This window comes from Lycium barbarum, chromosome 6 (genome assembly GCF_019175385.1).
Source record: "Lycium barbarum isolate Lr01 chromosome 6, ASM1917538v2, whole genome shotgun sequence".
Classification (NCBI taxonomy): domain Eukaryota; kingdom Viridiplantae; phylum Streptophyta; class Magnoliopsida; order Solanales; family Solanaceae; genus Lycium; species Lycium barbarum.
In genome coordinates, this window is record NC_083342.1 from 1,823,175 (window position 1) to 1,846,441 (window position 23,267).

Sequence of the window (23,267 nt, forward strand, 5' to 3'; positions counted from 1 at the left end):
CTAACACCTTACACGTGTAAACTATTCAAAAGAAAGTACAAGCAATTCCAACGTCTAAACAATCAGTTTGTACTAATACTAATTATATATTTGTTAGTATTATATATATATATATGAATTGTATATGTAACTATATGGAATACTTCGATATGGTATTCGGTATTTTGGTATTTTCTTTATCAATACCAAATACCTTAATACCGAAATCGCGGTATCAAAAATTTCGGTTTCGATATGGTAATCGGTATATACCATACCATGCCCACCCCTAGTACCCATAATTAGTTTAATTTCTTTAACACCCACCACTCTTAACTCTATTTAATTTGCAAGTTAGGAAGCCAAAAACACCATAATCTCCATCCATGGCTTCAATATTCTTACAAGTTCTTGCACTACTCGCAGTGCTATATTTTCTTCAAGAATTACAAAACAAATTCATGAAAAAAAAAATGAAAAAACTTCCTCCTGGCCCTAAAGGGCTTCCAATTATAGGAAACCTTCATATGATTGGCAAAAATGTCCACCAAGATCTTCACCAAATAGCCAAAAAATATGGTCCCATAATGAGCATGAGATTTGGAGTGGTTCCTATAATTGTTGCTTCATCTCCTCATGCTGCTGAACAATTCTTGAAAAACCATGATCTTGTTTTTGCCAGTAGACCAAATAATAACGTTGTTCAATTCATCATGTACAATCAGAAAAATTTGACATTTGCAAAATATGGACCTTATTGGAGAAATATGCGAAAATTGTGCACGTTAGAATTGCTTACTACTCAAAAGATCAATTCATTTCAAGCCATGAGAAAACAAGAAGTTGCAAATTTTGTGACTTTTATCAATCGGGCAGCTTGTAGTCATGTTGAAGTTGATATTAGTGCTAAACTTGCCACATTAAGTGCTAACATGGCATGTTTAATGGTATTTGGAAAAAAATACACGGATGATGAATTTGATGAAAGGGGTTTTATGGATGTGATTCACGAGAGTTTGGTTATAGTATCAAAACCAAATATTGGTGAGTTTTTTCCTTTTCTTAATACGTTTGATCTGCAGGGATTTGTTCCTCGTATGAAGGAATTAGCAAAGATTTATGATGAATTTTTGGAGAGAGTTATTGATGAACATATTCAAGATTCTAAGGAGGAGAAGCAAACCAAGGATATTGTTGATACTATGATGAATATCATGCAATCCGGCGAAGTTGAATTTGAGTTCGATCGTCGCCATGTCAAAGCTATTTTGCTGGTAACGTTTTCTTCATCATAACATGAATAGAGTTGCGAGTCAATTTAATTTGAGTTTAAAGAATATTTGTCGATGTGTAAAAAGATTTTACTAGCAAAATCATCTTTATTTGTTATAGTAGGTAGCTTATCGTATTTTCCAAATCACAAATTCCACTTTTATGTAGGGCTACTTGTAGATATTTTTGGATGACTTTGTCAATTCTTTTACTCCATCGCGCGATATATTTTTAGTTAAGTTTAACTTATATTCACTGAAGGGTAAAATAAGTTTCACTCGCAGTTCATCTTGATTTGTTGTAGCAAGTAACTTGTCTTATTTTAAAGGTTACAAATCCGATTTTTTATGTGTATTACTTGTAGATATCCTTGGATGATTTTACATGCACCATCCATATTTTTTTTAATAGTAATTAATATCACCATCATTGAAGGGGGTTGGGCCATGATCCCTACATGTATATTACAAGCTGATGAGTCGTGAAATTACGCGATATTCGACGCTAATTCCTTAAGCTTTTGTGACTCCTTAAGCACTTTTGTTGTTACTTTTTGTGTTTCTATGTTGTTTTGTAGGAAAAGATGCCCGAAGAGCATAAAAGAGCAAAATGGATCAAAATGGACCAAAATGGAACAAAATAGAGCAAAACAAGCCAAGTAGCTGAAATGAGTGATCGGAAGATACCAAGTGAAAAGAAAGTCAAAAAAGAGGTCAAACTGGATATTTTTGCAAAACTGTCAAAACTGGACAGTTTTGCAAAAACGGGACAGATTTGCAAAACTGTCAAAAAGTGGACAGTTTTGCAAAAACGGGCAGAATTGCAAAAACAGAAATATGGGGGCAGATTTTGACATTTTTTGGACTTGGAAAAATTGGGGGGAGCTACAAAAGAGAGGTTAGGGCAAAACATTTTCTATCTTTTGCCATTTTACAAGCTTGGAGGCTAGGGTTTCTTTCACCTACACCATTGGAGGAGAAGATTGGAGTTCTTTAATGAGATAATTCTTAAACCTTTCTTCAATTCCTTGTTTTGTATTGTATATCTAAGTGTGTAGTATTTATTTTCTTCACTTGAATCTCGTTTATGGAAATATTCTATGATTAAAGTGTTGAATGAAACTCTTGTTTTGCTTATGTATTGAATGATTTTTATTGCTATTGAAGTGGGTCTTTGTTGATTTAATTAATCTCGTTCTTGAATGTTTCCAAAGGGATTAGCTAACCCTAGGACTCACCCATTTACTTAGATTGAGCTTGGAAAAGGAAATCTAGGTTGGGAAAGATTAATTAACAAGAATTTGGGTCATTAAACTCATCTAATAACTTGAGCTCGGAAGAGGATAGTTACTTGAGATTAAATTGATTGTGCCTAATATCACACTCTAAGGCTTGGAAAAGCTTAGAGTGAAATTCATTGATTTGGTTGGAAGACTTTCAATGAGATTTGAGAAATCATTATCTATTGACACAAACCCGCTCTTAGTTGTAAAATCATAAAATACGTTGGATCGTTACTTGAGTGTAATTTCCTATTATCCAAACTTGTGGCCATTGATCATTTTACTTGCTTTCTAGGTTAGTTTACATTTCCGCATTAGTCATAATTTTCTCAAAAACCAAAATATTACCTATCGTTTGGCTTTAGCGTAGTTGGTGAAAGTTCCTTACTTTCTTAATCGCCTAGCATATTGTTCCCTGTGGGATCGACCCCGACTCATAGTTGGGTAAATATATTGCATACGACCGTGTACACTTTCTCTTTGAGGAGTGTATTTGGACGTTATCAAAAATGGCGCCGTTGCCGGGGAACAATTTGGCGTATTTAGGTTAGTTTGGGATTTAAGCTTGCTTGCTTTGGTCAAAATTCGTAAATATTAGTGTAGTTGTTTTCTTTGCTTGATTTTATTTTTATATAAAAAAAAAAAAAAAAAAAAAACTGACCAGTTTTGCAGAATTGCAAAACTGTCCAGTTCTGAAAAACTGTCCAGTTTTTGCTTCTGCAGAAACTGTCCAGTTCTGAAAAACTGACCAGTTTTGCAGAATTGCAAAACTGTCCAGTTCTGAAAAACTGTCCAGTTTTTGATTTTTGCAGAAACTGTCCAGTTCTAAAAAAAAAAAAAAAAAAAAACATGGCATCTTGGAATGAAAACGAAAATGGGTTTGATGGTTGCAATCCATATTTTGATGACCCATGTCCATATTGTGAAGGACCCCACTTTTGGCAAGATTGTGAATATGCTCCCGGGAGAGAGATGTGTGCACCGTCTCAATCCTATGATGAGAGTATTTGTAATGTATGTGGTGGCCAAGGTGGACATTGGGGTGATTGTCCCAATTATTTTACTTCCCCTCCCCCAAGTTGTTCTAACGAAAATGCGAGTTGTGCTTTTGAGTTTGACAGGGCCAACAACATGACAAGTGAAGGACAAAGTGCCGGATATGAAGGCATCATGGCAATGCTCCAAACATACTTAGATCGAGAAGCTAAAATGGAGGAAGAGCGAAAGCTCCTCCAACAATCCGTTTTAGAAAATGGAGAAGCCATGAAAAGAATGAATGATTCATTGGAGGATGCCAATTCCTCAATTGTCATGGAAGTGTCAACTCCTCAAAATGAAATGGTTGAAGAAGAGATTTCAAGTTTACAAGATGAGCCCGAAAATTCGTGTGACCACAACGAAAGTTGTGAAATTGAAGAAGTGGTTCAACTTGAAGAAGAAGAGCAAAATCTTGAAGAAGAAATCTCCAATTCTCAAAAAGAAGAAGTTGAGGAAATTTTGAAAAGCATAATGGGGAGGAACAAAAACTATGGGCAAGTCTTGACCAGATTGTGGGAAGAAGTTCAACATGGAGATGATGAAACTATCCAAAAGGTATATCTCACCATGGATGGATTTTTACAAGAGTTGGACGACTCTCACAATGAAGAAAATTTTGACAAAATGGAAATTTTGAGCCAAGATTGGCTAATGAATCAAGCTCAACAACTTGAAGCCTATGGAAATCACCGTGAAGGCATTTCGCGGATGATGGAAGAATTTCTGAAAATGCATGTTGAGCAAAGTCAAGAAGTGGAGCTACTTGAAATTACTATCCAAAAATTGGAGGCCGAATTGAATGCAAAGATTGAGGCATGTGATGCTCAATATCAAAGGGCCATGGATTGTAGTTTTGAGTTGGTTTCCAATGAAGAAGAGGTCAAGATTGATTTTGATGAGCTAATGGCGAATTGCCAACCTACCAACCCAAAATTAGTGAATGATGCCGAAGTTAAAGAAATGATACTAGAGTTGCATAAAAGAGTTCATAATATAATTTTTGAAGACTCTAGTTCATTTTTTGGTGAGGATGTCAAAACTCATGCAAATTTGGAATTTGAGCGCGCTGGACCACATTCTAACCATTTTTCAACATTGTGCTTGGTTGATGATATGGAAGTTGAACTAACCAAGCCAATGGAGAATTTTGGAGATGAAGAAGAAAGCGTTTTCATATTGAAGTTTGCTATGCCAAGAAGACAAAATGGCATGCCTCACTTACGGGCCAAGAAGTGCAAAATGCGACACCTGAGGGTTGGCCTCTTTGACTTCCTACCACCGCCTCACGAGCATCATCGGAACCTTGATTCAAAGTTGGGGCGCAAATTCATATCTTCCAAATGGAAGGAAAAGTGGTAAAGGTAACCGTCGTGCCGCGACGTTAAATCAAGCGCTTGGTGGGAGGTAACCCATCGTTTTAAAAGTTTTTAATCGTTTTTGAAATTTTATTTTTTAGAATAGTTTAGTTTATGGTTTTTGACTAATCTGCAAAGTTTCAGAACTTTTGGAGTTATTTTGAGCATATCGGATACCCGGACAGCCCCCAAAACCAGTAAAAGCTGCAAAAAAATATTTTCTGGTGTCACAACATGCGATTCGCATGTCATACATGCGAATCGCATGTTGCGTCGCATGTGGTGACAGACACTAAAAAAAAAAAAAAAAAAAAAAAAAAAACTTTTTTTTTCTCTGGTGACATCACATGCGACTCGCATGTCATACATGCGAATCGCATGTCATGCCAGTAAAAAAAAAAAAAAAAAAAAATTTTTTTTTTTTTTCTTCCTTTTCTATTTTTATGTTTTGTTTCGATTATGTGCAGCGAGGACACTGCAATGTTTATAGTTGGGGGTGGCACGTAGTAGCGCATTATATTTTGAAACTTGCTCAAAATTTTTAAAAATTTTGTTGTTTTGACATGTTGTGGATTAGTCACTCTTATTATTTTATCTTCTTTCATTAGTCTTGTAAGTTTAGGCGTAGGTTCTCCTTTGAGGAAAAATGTGAAAACTCTTGGCTTGTTTGGTACTAATAGAGTTAGTCTCTTGCATGTGAAATTGAAATGTGAATACCTCTCCAAATTGTTGTGAAAGTTAAAAAGCAAGGTGCATAGGAAAGAATGATCTTTGTGACAACTTTTTGGCTCATTTTGTGACTCTCTACCTACTAGTGTATTGACTTTGGATTATGAGATACTGAACTAGTTGTTCTTGCTTGGGAAGTGAAATTGATCCACCTTGAATAGTTCATATGCCATGTGTGTGAGTGTTTGTTGAATAAATCTTGTGTTTACTTTTATCATCTAGAACTTGCCCGGTTAGTCGTTCAATGCTAATTTTGATTATGTTGGTAGGAGAGATGACCTTGGGCTATCTTTGTGAAAAAAAAAAAAAAAAAAAAAAACCTCTTTAGCCTTTCTAGCCTACCATTGCATAAATAATATCACTAGTAACCCTATTTGAGCTTATGACCTTTTCTTTGATTGCCACATTACAAGCCTTTACCATGTTTGATGAAAAGTCTCTCTTTTGAACGTTTCCCTCCTTGAACATGAAATTGTGAATTTGAGGCCAAAAGCCTAAGTTGGGGGTGTTAGTGTTGCTTGAGAGTGGTGAAGGTTGGTGTTGTGAAAAAGTCAAAAGAAAGGAAGAAAAATTGAAAAATACAAAAAGGTTGCAAACTTTTTTGTGCAAAAAAAATGCATCTTTGTAAAAAAAAAAAAAAAAAAAAAAAAAAAAAAAAAAAAAAAAAAAATTTGGCAGGTGACATCACCTGCGACTCGCAGGTCAGACCTGCGATTCGCATGTGGGGTCGCAGGTCGTGCCAGTGAGTAAAAAAAAAAAAAAAAAAAAAAAAATTTCTTTCCTTTTCTATTTTTATGTTTTGTTTTGATTATGTGCAGCGAGGACACTGCAACATTTATAGTTGGGGGTGGCATGTGCTAGCACATTATATTTTGGAACTTTATAAAGGAAGTTGGAATAATTGGGGAAACTAGTATGCAAAGGAAGGAGTGTTGTTTTGAAATGAAGAGGAAAGTGGACGAAAGGTTTTGTGTAGTGTTCAAGGAGGGCGTAGTCACTTGTATCCCAAATACTTATCCTACCCTTCCCTAAGCCTACATTACAAGCTTAAAAAGTCCCTATGTGATCTCCAACTAAATGTTCTTGAGTTAGTGATAAACGAAAATAAAGGCAAGCTTATGGTGTGATATTTGTTAGCACTAGAACTTCTTTGTTGAGTGTGAGCGACTTTTGTGTATTTGTCCCTTGTGTCGTTGCTGTGAATATTGTGATTTTGGGACTTTCTTTCTTGTGAGGGCATATGGATTACGATAGAGTGGTGATGTTCAAAAATTCCAAGTTGAGTTAAGTGAGCATATCTAGCAAACTAGTGGTTTTGAGTCACTTATTGAGACTTGAGTGTTGTTGCTTGATTATTTTAAATCTCTATTGCATTCTTGAAATTGTATTTTGAATGAGGGAGTTATTTGGTTGAAGCTTCACATGCTTGTAGCCTAATTGTTGGTACCAACCAAAGTCATGCTTTTGTGCTTAAAATGGATCCTCATTGAGATTTTGGTTTTAGTTTGCTTGAGGACAAGCAAAGACTTTAAGTTGGGGGTGTTGATGAGTCGTGAAATTACGCGATATTCGACGCTAATTCCTTAAGCTTTTGTGACTCCTTAAGCACTTTTGTTGTTACTTTTTGTGTTTCTATGTTGTTTTGTAGGAAAAGATGCCCGAAGAGCATAAAAGAGCAAAATGGATCAAAATGGACCAAAATGGAACAAAATAGAGCAAAACAAGCCAAGTAGCTGAAATGAGTGATCGGAAGATACCAAGTGAAAAGAAAGTCAAAAAAGAGGTCAAACTGGATATTTTTGCAAAACTGTCAAAACTGGACAGTTTTGCAAAAACGGGACAGATTTGCAAAACTGTCAAAAAGTGGACAGTTTTGCAAAAACGGGCAGAATTGCAAAAACAGAAATATGGGGGCAGATTTTGACATTTTTTGGACTTGGAAAAATTGGGGGGAGCTACAAAAGAGAGGCTAGGGCAAAACATTTTCTATCTTTTGCCATTTTACAAGCTTGGAGGCTAGGGTTTCTTTCACCTACACCATTGGAGGAGAAGATTGGAGTTCTTTAATGAGATAATTCTTAAACCTTTCTTCAATTCCTTGTTTTGTATTGTATATCTAAGTGTGTAGTATTTATTTTCTTCACTTGAATCTCGTTTATGGAAATATTCTATGATTAAAGTGTTGAATGAAACTCTTGTTTTGCTTATGTATTGAATGATTTTTATTGCTATTGAAGTGGGTCTTTGTTGATTTAATTAATCTCGTTCTTGAATGTTTCCAAAGGGATTAGCTAACCCTAGGACTCACCCATTTACTTAGATTGAGCTTGGAAAAGGAAATCTAGGTTGGGAAAGATTAATTAACAAGAATTTGGGTCATTAAACTCATCTAATAACTTGAGCTCGGAAGAGGATAGTTACTTGAGATTAAATTGATTGTGCCTAATATCACACTCTAAGGCTTGGAAAAGCTTAGAGTGAAATTCATTGATTTGGTTGGAAGACTTTCAATGAGATTTGAGAAATCATTATCTATTGACACAAACCCGCTCTTAGTTGTAAAATCATAAAATACGTTGGATCGTTACTTGAGTGTAATTTCCTATTATCCAAACTTGTGGCCATTGATCATTTTACTTGCTTTCTAGGTTAGTTTACATTTCCGCATTAGTCATAATTTTCTCAAAAACCAAAATATTACCTATCGTTTGGCTTTAGCGTAGTTGGTGAAAGTTCCTTACTTTCTTAATCGCCTAGCATATTGTTCCCTGTGGGATCGACCCCGACTCATAGTTGGGTAAATATATTGCATACGACCGTGTACACTTTCTCTTTGAGGAGTGTATTTGGACGTTATCACAAGCCAATAGATAAAGACATGAAGAAGGGGCACCCAATAAAATTAAAAAATTAAAAAAGAGAAGAGTAGTGTCAAGCAAGTTAGACATCCCTCACTTTATGGGAAATTTGCTTCAATCCAAAAATTACAAGTAGTGTATACATCCTTATCTATGTAATATCCCATACTAATATTTGATCCTTGTGTGACAACAACTAGACATACACAACTAAGCTTCCAAAAAAAAAAAACCTTCTGGGAGGACACCTTAACTATGTGCAAAACATTAAACCAAAGTTTGTCCTTTTTCCTGTCTCTTAATTCTAGAATTAGCCATTTGAATTTGGTCCATAAAAGACCTTATTCCCTCTCTAATTTTTTTTATGCCGTTGGTTTATATAATTTAAATTAAACTCAAATTTTAAGTATATACACCGTTAATATAAGGAATTTTTACAACGTCAAACCACCTTTATCTATGATAGCAGGTAACCTGTCTTATTTTCAAGATTACGAATTCCACATTTTAAGGAGGTTTACATGTAGAAATCATTTGTGACTTGATAGTGTAAAAAGATCCTTATGATGATGATTTATATAACTTAAAATAAAGTATGTTAAAATTTTCTTCTTCTTATTTCTTTTTAATTAAAACCATCTAGCTGTGTGCTAGTGGTGTTTTATTCCATAAAAAAAAATCGAGTAAAGTTAATTGTTGTTGCCGGGGAATGAACCCTCTTCTTCTTAATATATTTCAAATTGAACAACTTTTTCTGATACAAGATTCGTTTTGCAATTCTTAAATTTACTAGGTAAAAGTAATTGATAATGTACTCAACATGGAGTAACATACATGTGAATGTTATTAATTTAGCAACTGAAAAAGAGCTCTCTATGCAGGATCTACTAATAGCTTCAATGGACACCTCATCAACTGCAATTGATTGGATTTTTTCTGAACTTTTAAGGCAACCGAAAGTAATGAAGAAATTACAAAACGAATTGGAACAAGTAGTTGGCAAAAATAGAATAGTGGAAGAGTCAGACTTGGAAAAATTAGAGTACTTAGACATGGTCATAAAAGAAGGCTTTAGGCTTCACCCCGTAATACCACTATTGCTTCATGAATCCATCGAAGATTGCATAATTGATGGATTTGATATACCTAAAGGTTCAAGACTTCTAGTAAATACTTGGGCAATTGGAAGAGATCCAGAAGTTTGGTCCAAACCCGAGACGTTCATGCCAGAAAGATTTATTGGTAGTAACATCAATCTTCGTGGACGTGATTTTCAACTTTTGCCATTTGGCTCTGGGAGAAGAAGTTGCCCCGGATTACAATTAGGGCTCACAATCGTTCGCTTGGTGCTAGCGCAATTGGTTCATTGTTTTGACTGGGAGTTACCAAATGGTATGATGCCAAAGAATTTAGACATGACTGAGAAATTTGGTTTAGTTATGGCTAGAGCTCAACATCTAATGGCTATTCCTACTTATCGATTGCATGTGTAGTTGCTATTAGAATGTCAAATGAGTAGGTTGGGCTGAGTTGATATTAAGATAATAAATTAAAGGGCAACTTACATAAATAACTACCTTTTAATGCTTGCTTTCAATTCGTAGCTACTATTTGTAGCAACCGGCGCTGTATTTGCGTGTATTAGAATACACGCAGATCCTGTATCCAAAAAATAGAACGCTGTAAAATAGGAATTAAATGTGGAGTGAATCCGTTTAAATAAGGAAAACAAAATAATATCTTCCACAATTCACTCCTTTGTTATTAGCTTTCATAATTCTACACGTTTCTCCTTCCTCTTTTCTTCTTCAAATTACGTAACGTAAATTCAAAATTCATAAACTTAAATTGAAGAGGAAAAGCAAAACAGTGCGTACTTTATTGAACATGTAATTCGAAATACATGATTTATGTTTCAAAATACACTTAAGGTTCAGTTGTATTTTAGAATCTTATTGATCACAACTTTTTTGTGAGGTCTTAACGAATTCAGTAGTGATTTTTGTTTCAGAAATCGTCCAACTGCAGTGATAAAAGGCTTTTTTTCAGGTCTGAAGTAGTTTGTTATGTATTGTATTTTACTTGATTAGTCGATTTCTACACTGTTAGTTGTAGTTGAATAAAAATTTCATATGAAATTTGATAATGTATTTCAGGTGGTAAGCAATTGCCTTGAATTTGTTTTTTTGAATTAAAAAAATGTCTAGTGTAACAGCGTTAATTCGATAGTCTGGTAATTGGAACCACAATACTTAATACGTTTTCAACTTCAAAAAACACATATGAGGATAATCACGTAGGAGGGAGATGGACGAAAAGAAGAAGAAAGAATTCTGACGGAAGTCCAAAATTGCTAAAGTTTTATTACTGGGGACTAAAATTAAAGTCATTGTTGGGCTATTAACATATTTTTCATGGTATGACAATGACAAAGTTACGTCTCTATGCGTACCGTTAGGTCATGAAATGGGACTATTTTAATGTGAATCTTCTAGAGATCAAGTTTCATGATCTTATTGTGAAAAATGCCAAATTCTCTAAGCTTCTATTGCCAAAAATAGAATTTTAGTTCAAGAATACAAACTTATTTCGCATTGATGATTGAAGTCACTTTAGATAAAAATTACCCTTTCATACGTACCATTAACCTCCTAATGCTGAAATAAACTTAGAAATACAGTATTTAGCTTCTAAATCATTTCAAGTAATATCGTGACGGTTAAGAATGAGTTACAGTGGTTGAGAATCATTGGTCTTACAATAAAAGTAAAATGATGATGGATGATGAAATATTCATAATTTCGCGAAGTTCAGGGGTAAATATGGACTATTCACAAAGTTCAAGGACAAATTTTGAGCCTTTTCTCTTGTAAAAAAAGAAGTCATGTGTTATAAAAACCTCCCGCCTTTAGTGAATAAGGGCATATTTGGAACAATTTTGTAACGGTAGGGGCATATTTAAACTATTAACGAATGACATACTTAAGCCATTTCCCAAAGTTCAGCGGCATATTTAGACGTTTTCTCATTTTAAAATTACAACTTTTATCAAATATGAATATGATATTAACTTACTAATTCAGTTTTTCCAAATAAGCTAAATGATAGTTATTGGTGAACAAGAGTACAAGACACATGTTACATAATTGTGTGGATTTCATGATGGATGTGCATCTTTTTATTTAATGAGTTTGGGCTACAGGCTGATAGTCGTATAGATATGTTGAAAAATGATCAGTTTATAATAGAGAGCACCCACTAGATTAAAACTTTCAAGCCTAGAAGTATAGGGCTGGCTATGTTCCTCTTCTGGCTTAATCTAAGGCAATTATGTAATTGTATAATTATATTTCTAATTACTTAACACCAAATCCTAACAGATCGCCTTTCTTATATCCCTAAGAAAGATTAGTGATTCAAATTTGAAAATGAACTTTTATTTATTTATTACACAGGGGTAGGGGAAGGAGAAATGGGGGAGGGAATTACAATGTGGGGATTCGAACCCTCACCAATAAGGTGAAAGTTCAAGTAGTCAACCAACTGAGCTATTAGATCCCTACAATTTGAAAATGATCTATTCTAGGTGTATACGGGTAAAACCGAGGATAAGGGCACACTCGGTTTCCCGTTGTCATGGTGATGCTCGGGCACCATACAACCGGCTCATCGGGAACGAGGCATCGAGCTCGATCTGGAACGAGGCGATAAAGGAATGGCGGTTAACTGCCATAAGGAGAAGGCCGAAATATCCGCCCTCAACCGGATATTTCTGCACCTGTTAACACACAGGTTTTTATTATCAAAGGGTTTTTCCATTTGGAGTGACGGTTTTGAAAAGGGATTATTCTATTTACAGAGTCGCCACTTGGAATTGAGTTTTGGTGTTCCAAGTCACCTTATGAATCCCTAATCAAAAGGAAATGACTCTTTTATTATTGGTCTGCGAAAACAGAAGACCGGGTAAGGAATTCTGTTGATCGGGGAGAAGGTGCTAGACATTCCCCGAGTCCCGTGGTTCTAGTACGGTCGCTTTATCGACTTATACTTAGCTTAAATCATTTTTGGATATATTGCGTTACAAGCCTTGATTTGCTCGTACATTTATTGTTGATATTTTTATTGGTTTTAACTCGGATGCGTAACCGCATTTCGGATCTTTTAAGCGTCTCAAAATAAGATGCATAACTGCATTCTTACTCGAAACAAAATTAATTATTAAAACGAGTTTAGCCAAGGTGCGTAACCGCATCCTCGAGTTATTAAAAAATGTCTCGAAATAAGATGCGTAACCGCATTCTTAATCGAAACAAACATCTTGAAACGTGCCTAAAGCTCATCTAGCGTCAAGAGCAATTATTTGTCTCTAAAATCCGAGACTTTAAAAATTATTTGGTTATTATTTCTTAGTCATTTTGCACTCTTTGACAACGGGTTTTGAATAAATTCGCAACCTATCTCGCTCATTTACAATTGGTTTTTCCGCTCTTTTCTTTTATTCTTAATAACGGGGTTTAAAATAATTCACGCCCCATGTCGCTCATCTCACAATTAATTAATTAATCGGGCCTTAATGTTTGATCTCGGCCAAATGGACTTATCAGTTTCTTCTTATTCGAAAGTCAATGGATATCTTTCAACGAAATGATCCAATAATATCGCAAGAACAATCAACCGATTTATATAGTAAATAGTAATGTAAACAAAATGATTTGCAGGTACGATATGGCCAACCACATAGTTAGTTCCTAAGTAAAAATTTAATGAAACAAAGATATAATTTTATCCATTCAAGCATCTGTTTATCTTGAACCAATCATGAAAAGAAACAATTAAATTTCCACCGAGCAATTATATTCTAATAGGATAGCATTAAGTCTAATACGATGTTAAGTGACGTTATAAAACCGAATATCGAATGGCATAATGGACTCATAAAAATATCTTTTCTTTTTACAATCTTGACAATATGTAGCTAATATACCCAAACCCGTTAAAATCGATGAGTTTTCTTACAGTGGCACACCAACCCGATTCCTTCATATCCGTACATTAATAGCTAAATCATTTTTTAATAAAAAAAAAGTAAGTAAAATACCACAACGTTCTACTATCCATATCAATGAAACGTGAACTCGAACATAAACAACAAAAGAGGAGAGCAATAAAAAGGTTAAAAAGACTTCAACTTTAGCAGCATTACAGTGACTAGTTTAGACAATAAAACCTTTAATTAATATTGACCACAAAGCCCATATATCATTTCATTAGCAATTGAAGATATACGTATACAGCAAACACTAACCAATCCATAAACCAAGCTAACAAATTTTCCATAAAATATTACCCATGCATCTGATGAGCACGTAATCTTGTTTTACTTTTAACTAGACTACTTTTCTTCTTTTTCGATTTGCACTTAAAGAGATAGGAAAACTAAAGCTCACGATTAATATTGTTGACAAACAAACTTAATATAGCAACTTAGCAATTATATCAGACATGTAACTGAAATGAAAACACCTAAAGATTGACATGAATTTAACCAAAATATTCTAAAAGAATAGCATAAAAGAAGACATGGACCTTTGTATAGATGAATCTTTGTTTAAGTTACAGGAACTCGAAGCTATTGACCCGAATATTTCACCGGCGACATTGAGCGGAACCAGCGGCCAGAGACCCCGAGCAGGACTTCAAACAACAACCTCGACCTCGTTAACTCAGCCTAAGAACGAGATACGAGACCCGAAATCGTAATGGATTCAAGGTACTCCGTTTTTCATAAGTTTTGGGTGTTTAAGGGTGATTTTCAGGTGAAGATGATGAGCTAATGGTGGAGCTTACATGGTGTTGGATGAAGGCTGAAAGTTCAGGTGTTGGAAGAGAAGTATGGTGGGCTACTGCTATCAAAAGAGTAGGCAGTCCCAAAAAAAAAAAAAATCCTTTAGTAAAAGTTGTTCTCTATATTTTAACGATGCTCCTCTAGGTTTTTGCGGCTGAATATGATATGTAGGTTTCTAGGTTTTTTAGGTGCGACTGTTATGGAAGTGACTGCTGAGTATTAGGTCCCCTCTTTTTTAGGATTCTGTCCAATTTATAATATGTAGGGTTTGAAAAATAATGAAAAGGCTTTTTGGGTCCATGAGCCTTGGAATGGTGCAGATGGATTTTTATAATGTAAACCGAATTTTTATTTTTTCTTTTGTTGTTATTTTTATAAATGGTGCATGTGCTAAATTATGGGGTCCACAAGAATAAAATTTCCCTCTGATGTCCCTATTAATTTTTTTCATTTTTCATTTTTTTTGCGAGTCCCACACCCAACAATATATCCCAAAATAACGTGACCCTTTGTATATGGAACAAAATCACGGGGACCACCTAAAACAAAATTCCCCTTATATGTTGCCCTCTTCTTTTCTTTCTCTCATTTTTTCTTTTAATTGTGTGGACCCCATCCCCTAACAATAATATTTCCAAAAAAACGTGACCCATTCCCATTTTGATAAGATTTGTTACGAAACTTTATCATTTTGTGGTGAGGTGGTGTAATCCTATTTGCTCATTTTTATTTTTTATTTTAAAAGTGTAAAAACAAAAATTATTCAATAACTATTTCTAGATAACTAAAAAAAATACTCTTAAAATAAATAACTGGCTAAGCAAAATTAAAACCTATAAAGCATTTTTTTTGTAATTTTTCTTTCTTTAAAACACAAAATTTATACTCTAAAAATAACAAATATTTTTGTTCTTTTTTATTTTCGCAAATAAGCCTACTAAATAAAAATAGAATGAAACTAACACGTCAAAATTTAAATTAAAAGAAATATTTAAAAACTATAAGGTGAAACACACGGGGAGGGTCAAAATTACGTGTCTACAGCACCGATCTCGGTAACAGCTGTCACCAGATTTCTTTTCTTTATTTAGAATTGTACTAGGGTTGAGACTCCTCTACTATATAAAGAGGAGGCTCCCATCCATTATGGGGGGTTGGCAACAAAAACACAAAAGAATTCATATCAAGAATAATAAGAGTCCTTTGAAATCACTCCCATCTATTCTTAAGTTTATTATTCACCGTATAAGTGTTCAACAGAAGTATCTACCTCGGTCTCTATACCCGAGGCTAGACATACTTGGTAGTCGGTCAGATTACTGCTTCTTCGTTTACTTATTGCCTTATTTCACTATTTAATTCGTAATTGAATTTATCCATATATTTTTGGCATCACGCATAAATTTAATTGTTCTCCGTTTTAAGGTTAAACAGTTTTGGCACCCACCGTGGGGCCCTAGATAGTAGTGGCGATTCAATACAACATTCTGGTTACACTCGATATTCTTCACTTGTTCTTTAAGGTTTGATTTCAGGTGTACCAGAATGTCGGATTCCCATTCTGTCAACTTCCAAGTGGAACCAAGCCATCACAAGCACAACGACGGGGACGTACCAAACAACAACGCGCCCCCCGTTAATCCTGCTCAAGTCGGATCATTGGTGGGTAACATACCGGCCGGCGAGAATAATGGAGTCATGCTGCAACAGCTCCAAAACCAATTAGACATGGCTATGGCACAGTTGCAGGCCCAGCAAGAGATCATAGCACAACTGCAAAACTGGGGTCAGGCACCCGATATTGCCCCATCAGAACAGACCCAGGATACGAAGAAAAGACGTGTTCTGCTGGGTAACGAGAACAACCCTGGGCAAAGAAGCAAATTGATAAGAATGCTCGAGGAATTGACTAAACGAGTCGATTCTGGTGAAAAGAAGAAAGAGGCGAATAGCAAGAAGGTGGAGAACTACAACTCGAGGGTCAATTAGATTCCAGGGGCTCCACCAGTATTGAAGGGACCGGATTCAAAAAAAATTGTTCAAATGCCATTTCCGCCGAGTGCGGCACCGATGAAAATCCCCAAGAGATTTCGCATGACCGATATCCCGAAGTACAATAGGACAACAGACCCAAATGAGCATGTGACTGCGTATACGTGCGCTATTAAGGGCAATGATCTCGCCGATGACGAAAGGGAATCAGTGCTACTTAAGAAATTTGGGGGAGACTCTGTCAAAGGGGGCTATGATTTGGTATCATAACTTGCCCGAGCACTCGATTGATTCATTTGCCATGCTCGTTGATGCTTTCGTTAAGGCCCATGCTGGGGCCATCAAGGTCGAAACTCGAAAATCGAACTTGTTCAACGTTAAGCAACGAGATGACGAGACCCTCCGCGAGTTTATGGCTCGATTTCAAATAGAGCGCATGGACTTACCTCCAGTGACTCACATTTGGGCCATTCAGGCTTTCACCCAGGGGATCAATTTGAGGAGCTCGATCACATCTATGGAGCTAAAACAAAATCTGATAGAATACTCGGTGATCGCCTGGGCCAATGTACACAACAGGTATCAGTCGAAGATCAGGGTCGAAGATGATAAGGTTCTGAGGGCTGCTTCAGTATCATGGCATTCCGGTAAAAGGATTGATCGCTCGAGGAGAGTGGTAGATCGAGATTCCAGATCATCATATGACAGGTACCAGCCTTACCCGCTCGATCGAAAGGGGAACGGGCGCAACAGTGAATCAGGCAAGAATGATAGGAGGACCGATCGAAGGAATGATCGAGGACAAAATAGTTGTGATTTGATAAATAGAAATGCTGTCGATAGAGCCTCGGGAAACAGAGAAACTCCAAGGTTATCCGAATACAACTTTTGCGTCGATGTAGCAACTATAGCGGCGGCCGTTATCCGAAACAAAGAAACAAGACATCCGAGGCCAATCCAATCTGATCCAGAGAAGCGGGATAAAAGTCTTGTTTGTGAGTATCATCATACTCACGGCCATCGAACCGAGGATTGTCGACAGCTGAGAGAGGAGGTCGCCCGTCTGTTCAATTTGGGACATCTTCGAGAATTCCTAAGTGAACGAGCAAAAACCCATTTTAAAAACCTAGACTCCAACAAGCAGGATAGGCCGGAAGAGCCTCAGCAAATGATACACATGATCAAGGGAGGAACTGACGTCCCCATTGGGCCGGTTCTAAAACGCATAAAAATTTTCATAACAAGGGAAAAGCGCATCCGGAACGATGACCCCGATGGCCCCATCACATTCAATGACGAGGACATGGAAGGCATCGCCCAGCCGCATAATGACGCACTGGTAATATCTGTCCTTGCCAATAAGTTTAGAATTAAACGTGTGCTAATTGATCCAGGTAGCTCGGCTAATATCATCCGATGGAGAGTCATCGAACAGCTGGGACTATTAGATCAGATTGTGTCGGCAGTACGGGTCCTCAATGGATTCAACATGGCATGCAAAACGACGAAGGGTGAGATCACTTTACCGATCAGTATGGCAGGAACTTCGCAGCAGACCAAATTTTATGCGATTGAGGGAGACATAGGATACAATGCATTGTTGGGCAGACCGTGGATTCACCTCGTAAGAGCGGTTCCCTCGACTATGCATCAGGTATTGAAATTTTCGACTCCAGAAGGTATCAAAACCGTCTGTGGTGAACAGCAGGCCGCAAAAGAAATGTTCGCGGTTGAAGAATCTGTTAAGACTATAAAGGCGCCAAATCGAAACGAAGGGAAGAATGTCAAATAGCAATCACAGATCTCGATCCCGGAATCTTTGGAAGATCGGAACGGAGACACACCAGACGAGGAGTTAAAACCCGAATAAGATAAAAGCGATTGAAGATATCACCGTGATCAACGACATTAAAGGGGTACAAAGATTGACAGGACGAATACTTGCCCTAAGCCGATTCATCTCCAGATCCTCAGACAAAAGTCATCAATTTTTCTCGTTACTAAAGAAAAAGACTGACTTTGCATGGACCCCCGAATGTCAGATGGCCTTAGCAGAACTCAAAAGGTACTTATCAAGCCCACCTCTACTCCACACGCCAAAAGCGAACGAGCAGTTGTATCTATACTTGGCGGTGTCCGAGATAGCGGTGAGCGGTGTCCTGGTTCGAGAGGAGAAAGGTACACAATACCCGGTTTACTATGTAAGTAGAATCCTCAGTGACGCTGAAACCAGGTATCCACATTTGGAAAAACTCGCTTTGGCTTTATTGAGTGCATCTAGAAAATTAAAACCTTACTTTCAGTGTCATCCCGTATGCGTAGTAACATCATTTAGTCGAATCCTCGGTGATGGTAAAACCAAGTATCCACATTTGGAAAAACTCGCTTTGGCTTTATTGAGTGCATCTAGAAAATTAAAACCTTACTTTCAATGTCATCCCGTATGCGTCGTAACATCGTACCCCCTAAGAAATGTCATGCATAAACCCGAACTCTCAGGCCGACTGGAAAAGTGGGCTATGGAGATTAGCAGGTATGATATTGAATACAAACCCCGAACTGCGATCAAGTCCTAAATACTAGCGGATTTTATGGATGATTTTGCACCGGCCATGATTCCCGAGGTCGATAAGGAAATGCTTCTTACCTCGAGGACTAGTATGGGAGTCTGGACTCTTTACACAGACGGTGCTTCTAATGTAAAAGGGTCCGGGTTAGGGATCGTTCTTTAACCTCCCTCGAGTGACGTAATAAGACAATCTATTAGAGATCGGCTGATTTGATTAACAATGAAGCTGAATATGAGGCTATGATTGCAGGTTTAGAATTAGCTAAAAGCTTGGGAGCCGACATTATTGAGGCCGAATGCGATTCTCTTCTGGTAGTCAACCAAACAAACGGAACCTTCGAAATCAAGGATGATCGAATGCGGAGATATCAGGAAAAATTACAGGTTATCTTTCACCGGTTCAAGGAGTGGACGTTGGAACATGTACCCCGAGATCAGAATAATGAGGAGGATGCCCTAGCAAATCTGGGATCCTCGGTAGAATCGGATGGGTTCAATTCCGGAGCTGTGGTGCAGTTGCCAAAATCCGTCATAGAGACCGTCCACGCCGAGATAAACTCGACCAGCCTCACTTGGGATTAGAGGAACAAATACATAGACTATCTCCAAACAGGAAAGCTTCCATCCAATGCCAAGGAATCAAGGGCCCTCCGAACCAAAGCAGCTAGGTTTTGTTTGGTCGATGACCAGTTATACCGAAGGTCATTCCACGGCCCCTTGGCGAGATGCCTAAGACCAGGGGAAACCGACTACGTTTTGAGCGAAGTTCCCGAGGGGACTTGTGAAAACCATTCGGGAGCCGATTCATTGATCTGTAAGCTGATCAGAGCAGGATACTACTGGAACGAGATGGAGGAAGATGCCAAAACCTTCATTCAAAAATGTAACGAATGCCAAAGGCACGCCCCGTCAATACACCAACTCGGGGAAGAGCTCCATCTGATACTCTCCCCATGGCCATTCATGAAATGGGGCATGGATATAGTGGGGCCTTTGCCATGGGCACCAGATAAGACGCAATTTATTTTACTTATGACTGATTATTTCTCTAAATGGGTCGGAGCACAGGCACTCGAGAAAGTCAGGGAAAAAGAGGTCATTAATTTCATTTACGACCATATAATCTATCGATTCGGGTTAACCATGGAGATCGTGTGTGATAACAGGAAGCCGTTCATAGGTAGTAAGGTCAGAAAGTTTTTTGAAGAATACAAAATCAAGAAAATCTTATCCACCCCATATTACCCGAGCGCGAATGGCCAGGCCGAGTCTACCAATAAAACTATACTGCAGAATTTAAAAAAAAGACTGGCCGGCTCTAAACACCGAAGGAAGGAGGTTCTATCCGAGGTTTTATGGGCCTACCGCACAATGGTAAGATCGAGAACCGGGGAGGCTCCGTTTTCCCTTGTATATGGAGCCGAGGCCCTGATACCCGTCGAAGTTGGAGAGCCAAGCTCAAGACACCGATATGCCACTGAGGACTCGAAACATGAAGCAATGTCTGTCAATCTGAATCTCGTAGACGAAAGGAGAGAAACTGCTCATATCCGGATAGCCGCACAAAAATAAAGGATGCAAAGATATTATAACCGGAGGACCAACCTCAGGCATTTTCAGATTGGGGACTTGGTACTGAGGAATGTCACGCTTCATACCAAAAACCCTCATGAAGGGAAATTAGCCCCGAATTGGGAAGGACCGTACCGAGTCACTGGAATAACCGGGAAAGGTTCCTATCAGCTCGAGAACGAAAGCGGACAGTAGCTGAAACACAACTGGAATGTAGCACACCTAAAATGATATTACTGTTAACGGTACGAATAACTTTTCTTTAGTTTTTCTTCTCTTTCGATATAACCTCGCAGGGATACAATTGTTTAATCATGCCCCCTCTAAAGACACGGGACTATGTAGCCTGAATAGATGGTGCACCGTGAATGGAGCATTCACATTTGAAGTAAAATAACAGAGGAGAACAACGATCCTGCAAAACGACGGGTGAATTTGGCCGAGGATAAACTCAAACTGTTAGAAGAAATCCACTACCACGGGATCGAGTGCGCTAAATGTGAAAGGATAGGTATAAACACTTAAATACCCTTCCACATGGGTCGTTATGGTTTCATCCTAGTCGGGAATAACGACTTCCTTACCCTTCCACTCGCAATCGGCCTTGACTTGCTCGAGTTTACTCTGGGGTATCGTGCAAAAATAAGCTGATATTTCAACACCTCGATCCCCCTGTTGAGAATGTTTCTCGACTTTGAAATCCCGGATAGTCGAGCAATCTTAAGGAATGAAGTCAGTCAGTACTGGCTCCGGTTATGGAGCCGAGGAGGTCTCACCGGTTTTAGCCTTTGAAGATTTGCTTGTCATCTCAGAGGTATGATGGTAAGAAGGTTTGAATGAAGATTTGAAGGTTGAGTAGGAAACTGATAAGGAGATATGGATATTTGAAGGTTTGAAGATATGAAGATCAACATGCACGAAGGTAAAACTCTCTTTGATAAAAGTCAGAAAGTGAAAAATGAAGGGGAAAACTTGCTTTTATAGAGTGGGGCCGAGACGGTTAGCCTTCCATAACTGTCTTCAGAACCAATAGGGCCTTGACACGTGCCGATGTCAGACGGATATGATGGATGTGACCTTGATCTTATCCAACCACGGGGAACGTACGCGAGAAGGAACCAGGACAACTGCTCGATCAACAGATCGTACTTAAGCAGATCGACCTTCCGATGAGACCTCGGTCGGGCTCTTACACGAATGTCACTGTGATCGAGTAAACCTTCTGTATCGGTCGCAAAAGATGTGGTCTCGAATTAATTACGGTCGAATTTTGAATAAAATGTTCGAACTTGGGAGCCGGTAGCGAAACATTTCGAATTTTTGTAAATTATAGAACTACAGACTATTGATCAAATATTGCAGGGACATATACAAACATTCAGGTACAAACAATGCACATGGAATGCTCAATCAAGTCCAATATAAACCAATTCGCAATGTCCCATTAAAGGTTGTTCCATTCCACAAAATTTCGACTATGTCGGATACATCAGTATGACAGAAAACACGGGAGAAGCCCTACTCTACTGTAACTAATGGGAAAACGAAAGTAAAACAGCAACACCCCTAACCGACCCAGCGACGTCGAAGGTTGGGATCTTTAGCTTATTCCACGGGATGCGGCGATGACGCATGATACCAGTTAGATATCCCCATGACTTGCACCGGAGGCAGATAAACCGGGAATATTCGGCCCGGTAGATTTTCTTCATCAAGCACTATTGTTGGCGGAGCTTCACCAAAAGGCATTTCTCAACGGGTCTCCATGATATGACTGGTTCGAACCCGAGATCTGACCCCCGAATGCCTAACTGGGAAGCTTCCCGTCCTTCTTCGCCTAGGTGCCCTCGATGGCGCAAATGCTCTTCTTCCCCGAGTAACATCCTCGGCTACCAACTTTTCCTTGGAAGCCCTCCTCGTCTGAAGTCCTGAAAATCGAATATATTGGGTTAAGACATAATACAGGGAAATGAGGGACAAAACAATCAAATTAAGAGACTACCATGGTCTTTGCCTTTCCACCCTTAGGGTACCATTCTTCTCCAAGAACGACCTATGTTACGGGAAGCTCTGAGAAGGGCAATCACCCATTCGAAAATAGTCGTAACAAGCTCGGGTTCAACCGGATTTGGTGAAGGGTTCCACACTTCAGGAAAATCGACAGAGGATGGACGATTGATGTGGCGTGATTTTACGCCACAATTGACGTTTTTCGGCTATAAGTTTTGCTTTTTTTTAAGAAAGTCTATGTTATTTTACGTGATTTTTAGTATGTTTCAGGTAATACGGGGTCCCTAGAGCCAAAGTGTGGAAAACAAGCAAAAAAGCTGCAAAACTGGAAACAAACTGAAGGTTCTGGAAAATTTCGTGGAAAATTACTCTGCGCGTTCGCGCAGGTAACCCACGCGACCGCGCCCACGCGCGTTATTAAGTCCACGCGTTCGCGTAGAAAGGACACGCGACCGCGCTGAAGGAATCGCGTGATTCTACGCGTTCGCGCAGAAACGTGGCGCGTTCGCGTAGAAGGAAATTCTGCCCAGTTCGACCAGAACTTGGGTTTTGACGATTTCTTCCATTCCAGTTCATATAAATAGAAAATTAGGGCAAAACATCAGATATCTTTGGCAGCTTTCACAACTTGGAGGCTAGGGTTCCTACAAAAATGTTCTCTCTTCTATTTAATCCTTGTTGATGGAAATCTCTTGGTGACAATTAAGATTGACACTCTTGTTGTGCTTATTTATTCATATGCATTGTTCTTAATCAAGTAAGTTCT

The 23,267-nt window shown here is 38.0% G+C and overlaps 2 protein-coding genes across 2 annotated transcripts; both read left to right on the top strand.

Annotated features, from left to right (window-relative positions):
• The first annotated feature begins 350 nt into the window (after positions 1-350).
• On the top strand, positions 351-10,086 carry LOC132600415 (cytochrome P450 71AU50-like). Its single transcript, XM_060313568.1, has 2 exons — positions 351-1,253; positions 9,395-10,086. The coding sequence occupies exons 1-2, from the start codon at positions 366-368 to the stop codon at positions 10,004-10,006; spliced, it is 1,500 nt and encodes a 499-aa protein (XP_060169551.1). The 5' UTR covers positions 351-365; the 3' UTR covers positions 10,007-10,086.
• Positions 10,087-16,543: 6,457 nt separating this feature from the next.
• On the top strand, positions 16,544-18,142 carry LOC132600293 (uncharacterized). The gene has a single exon (XM_060313359.1). It carries the CDS (start codon positions 16,544-16,546, stop codon positions 18,140-18,142), a length of 1,599 nt encoding a protein of 532 aa, XP_060169342.1.
• The last annotated feature ends 5,125 nt before the right edge of the window (positions 18,143-23,267 follow it).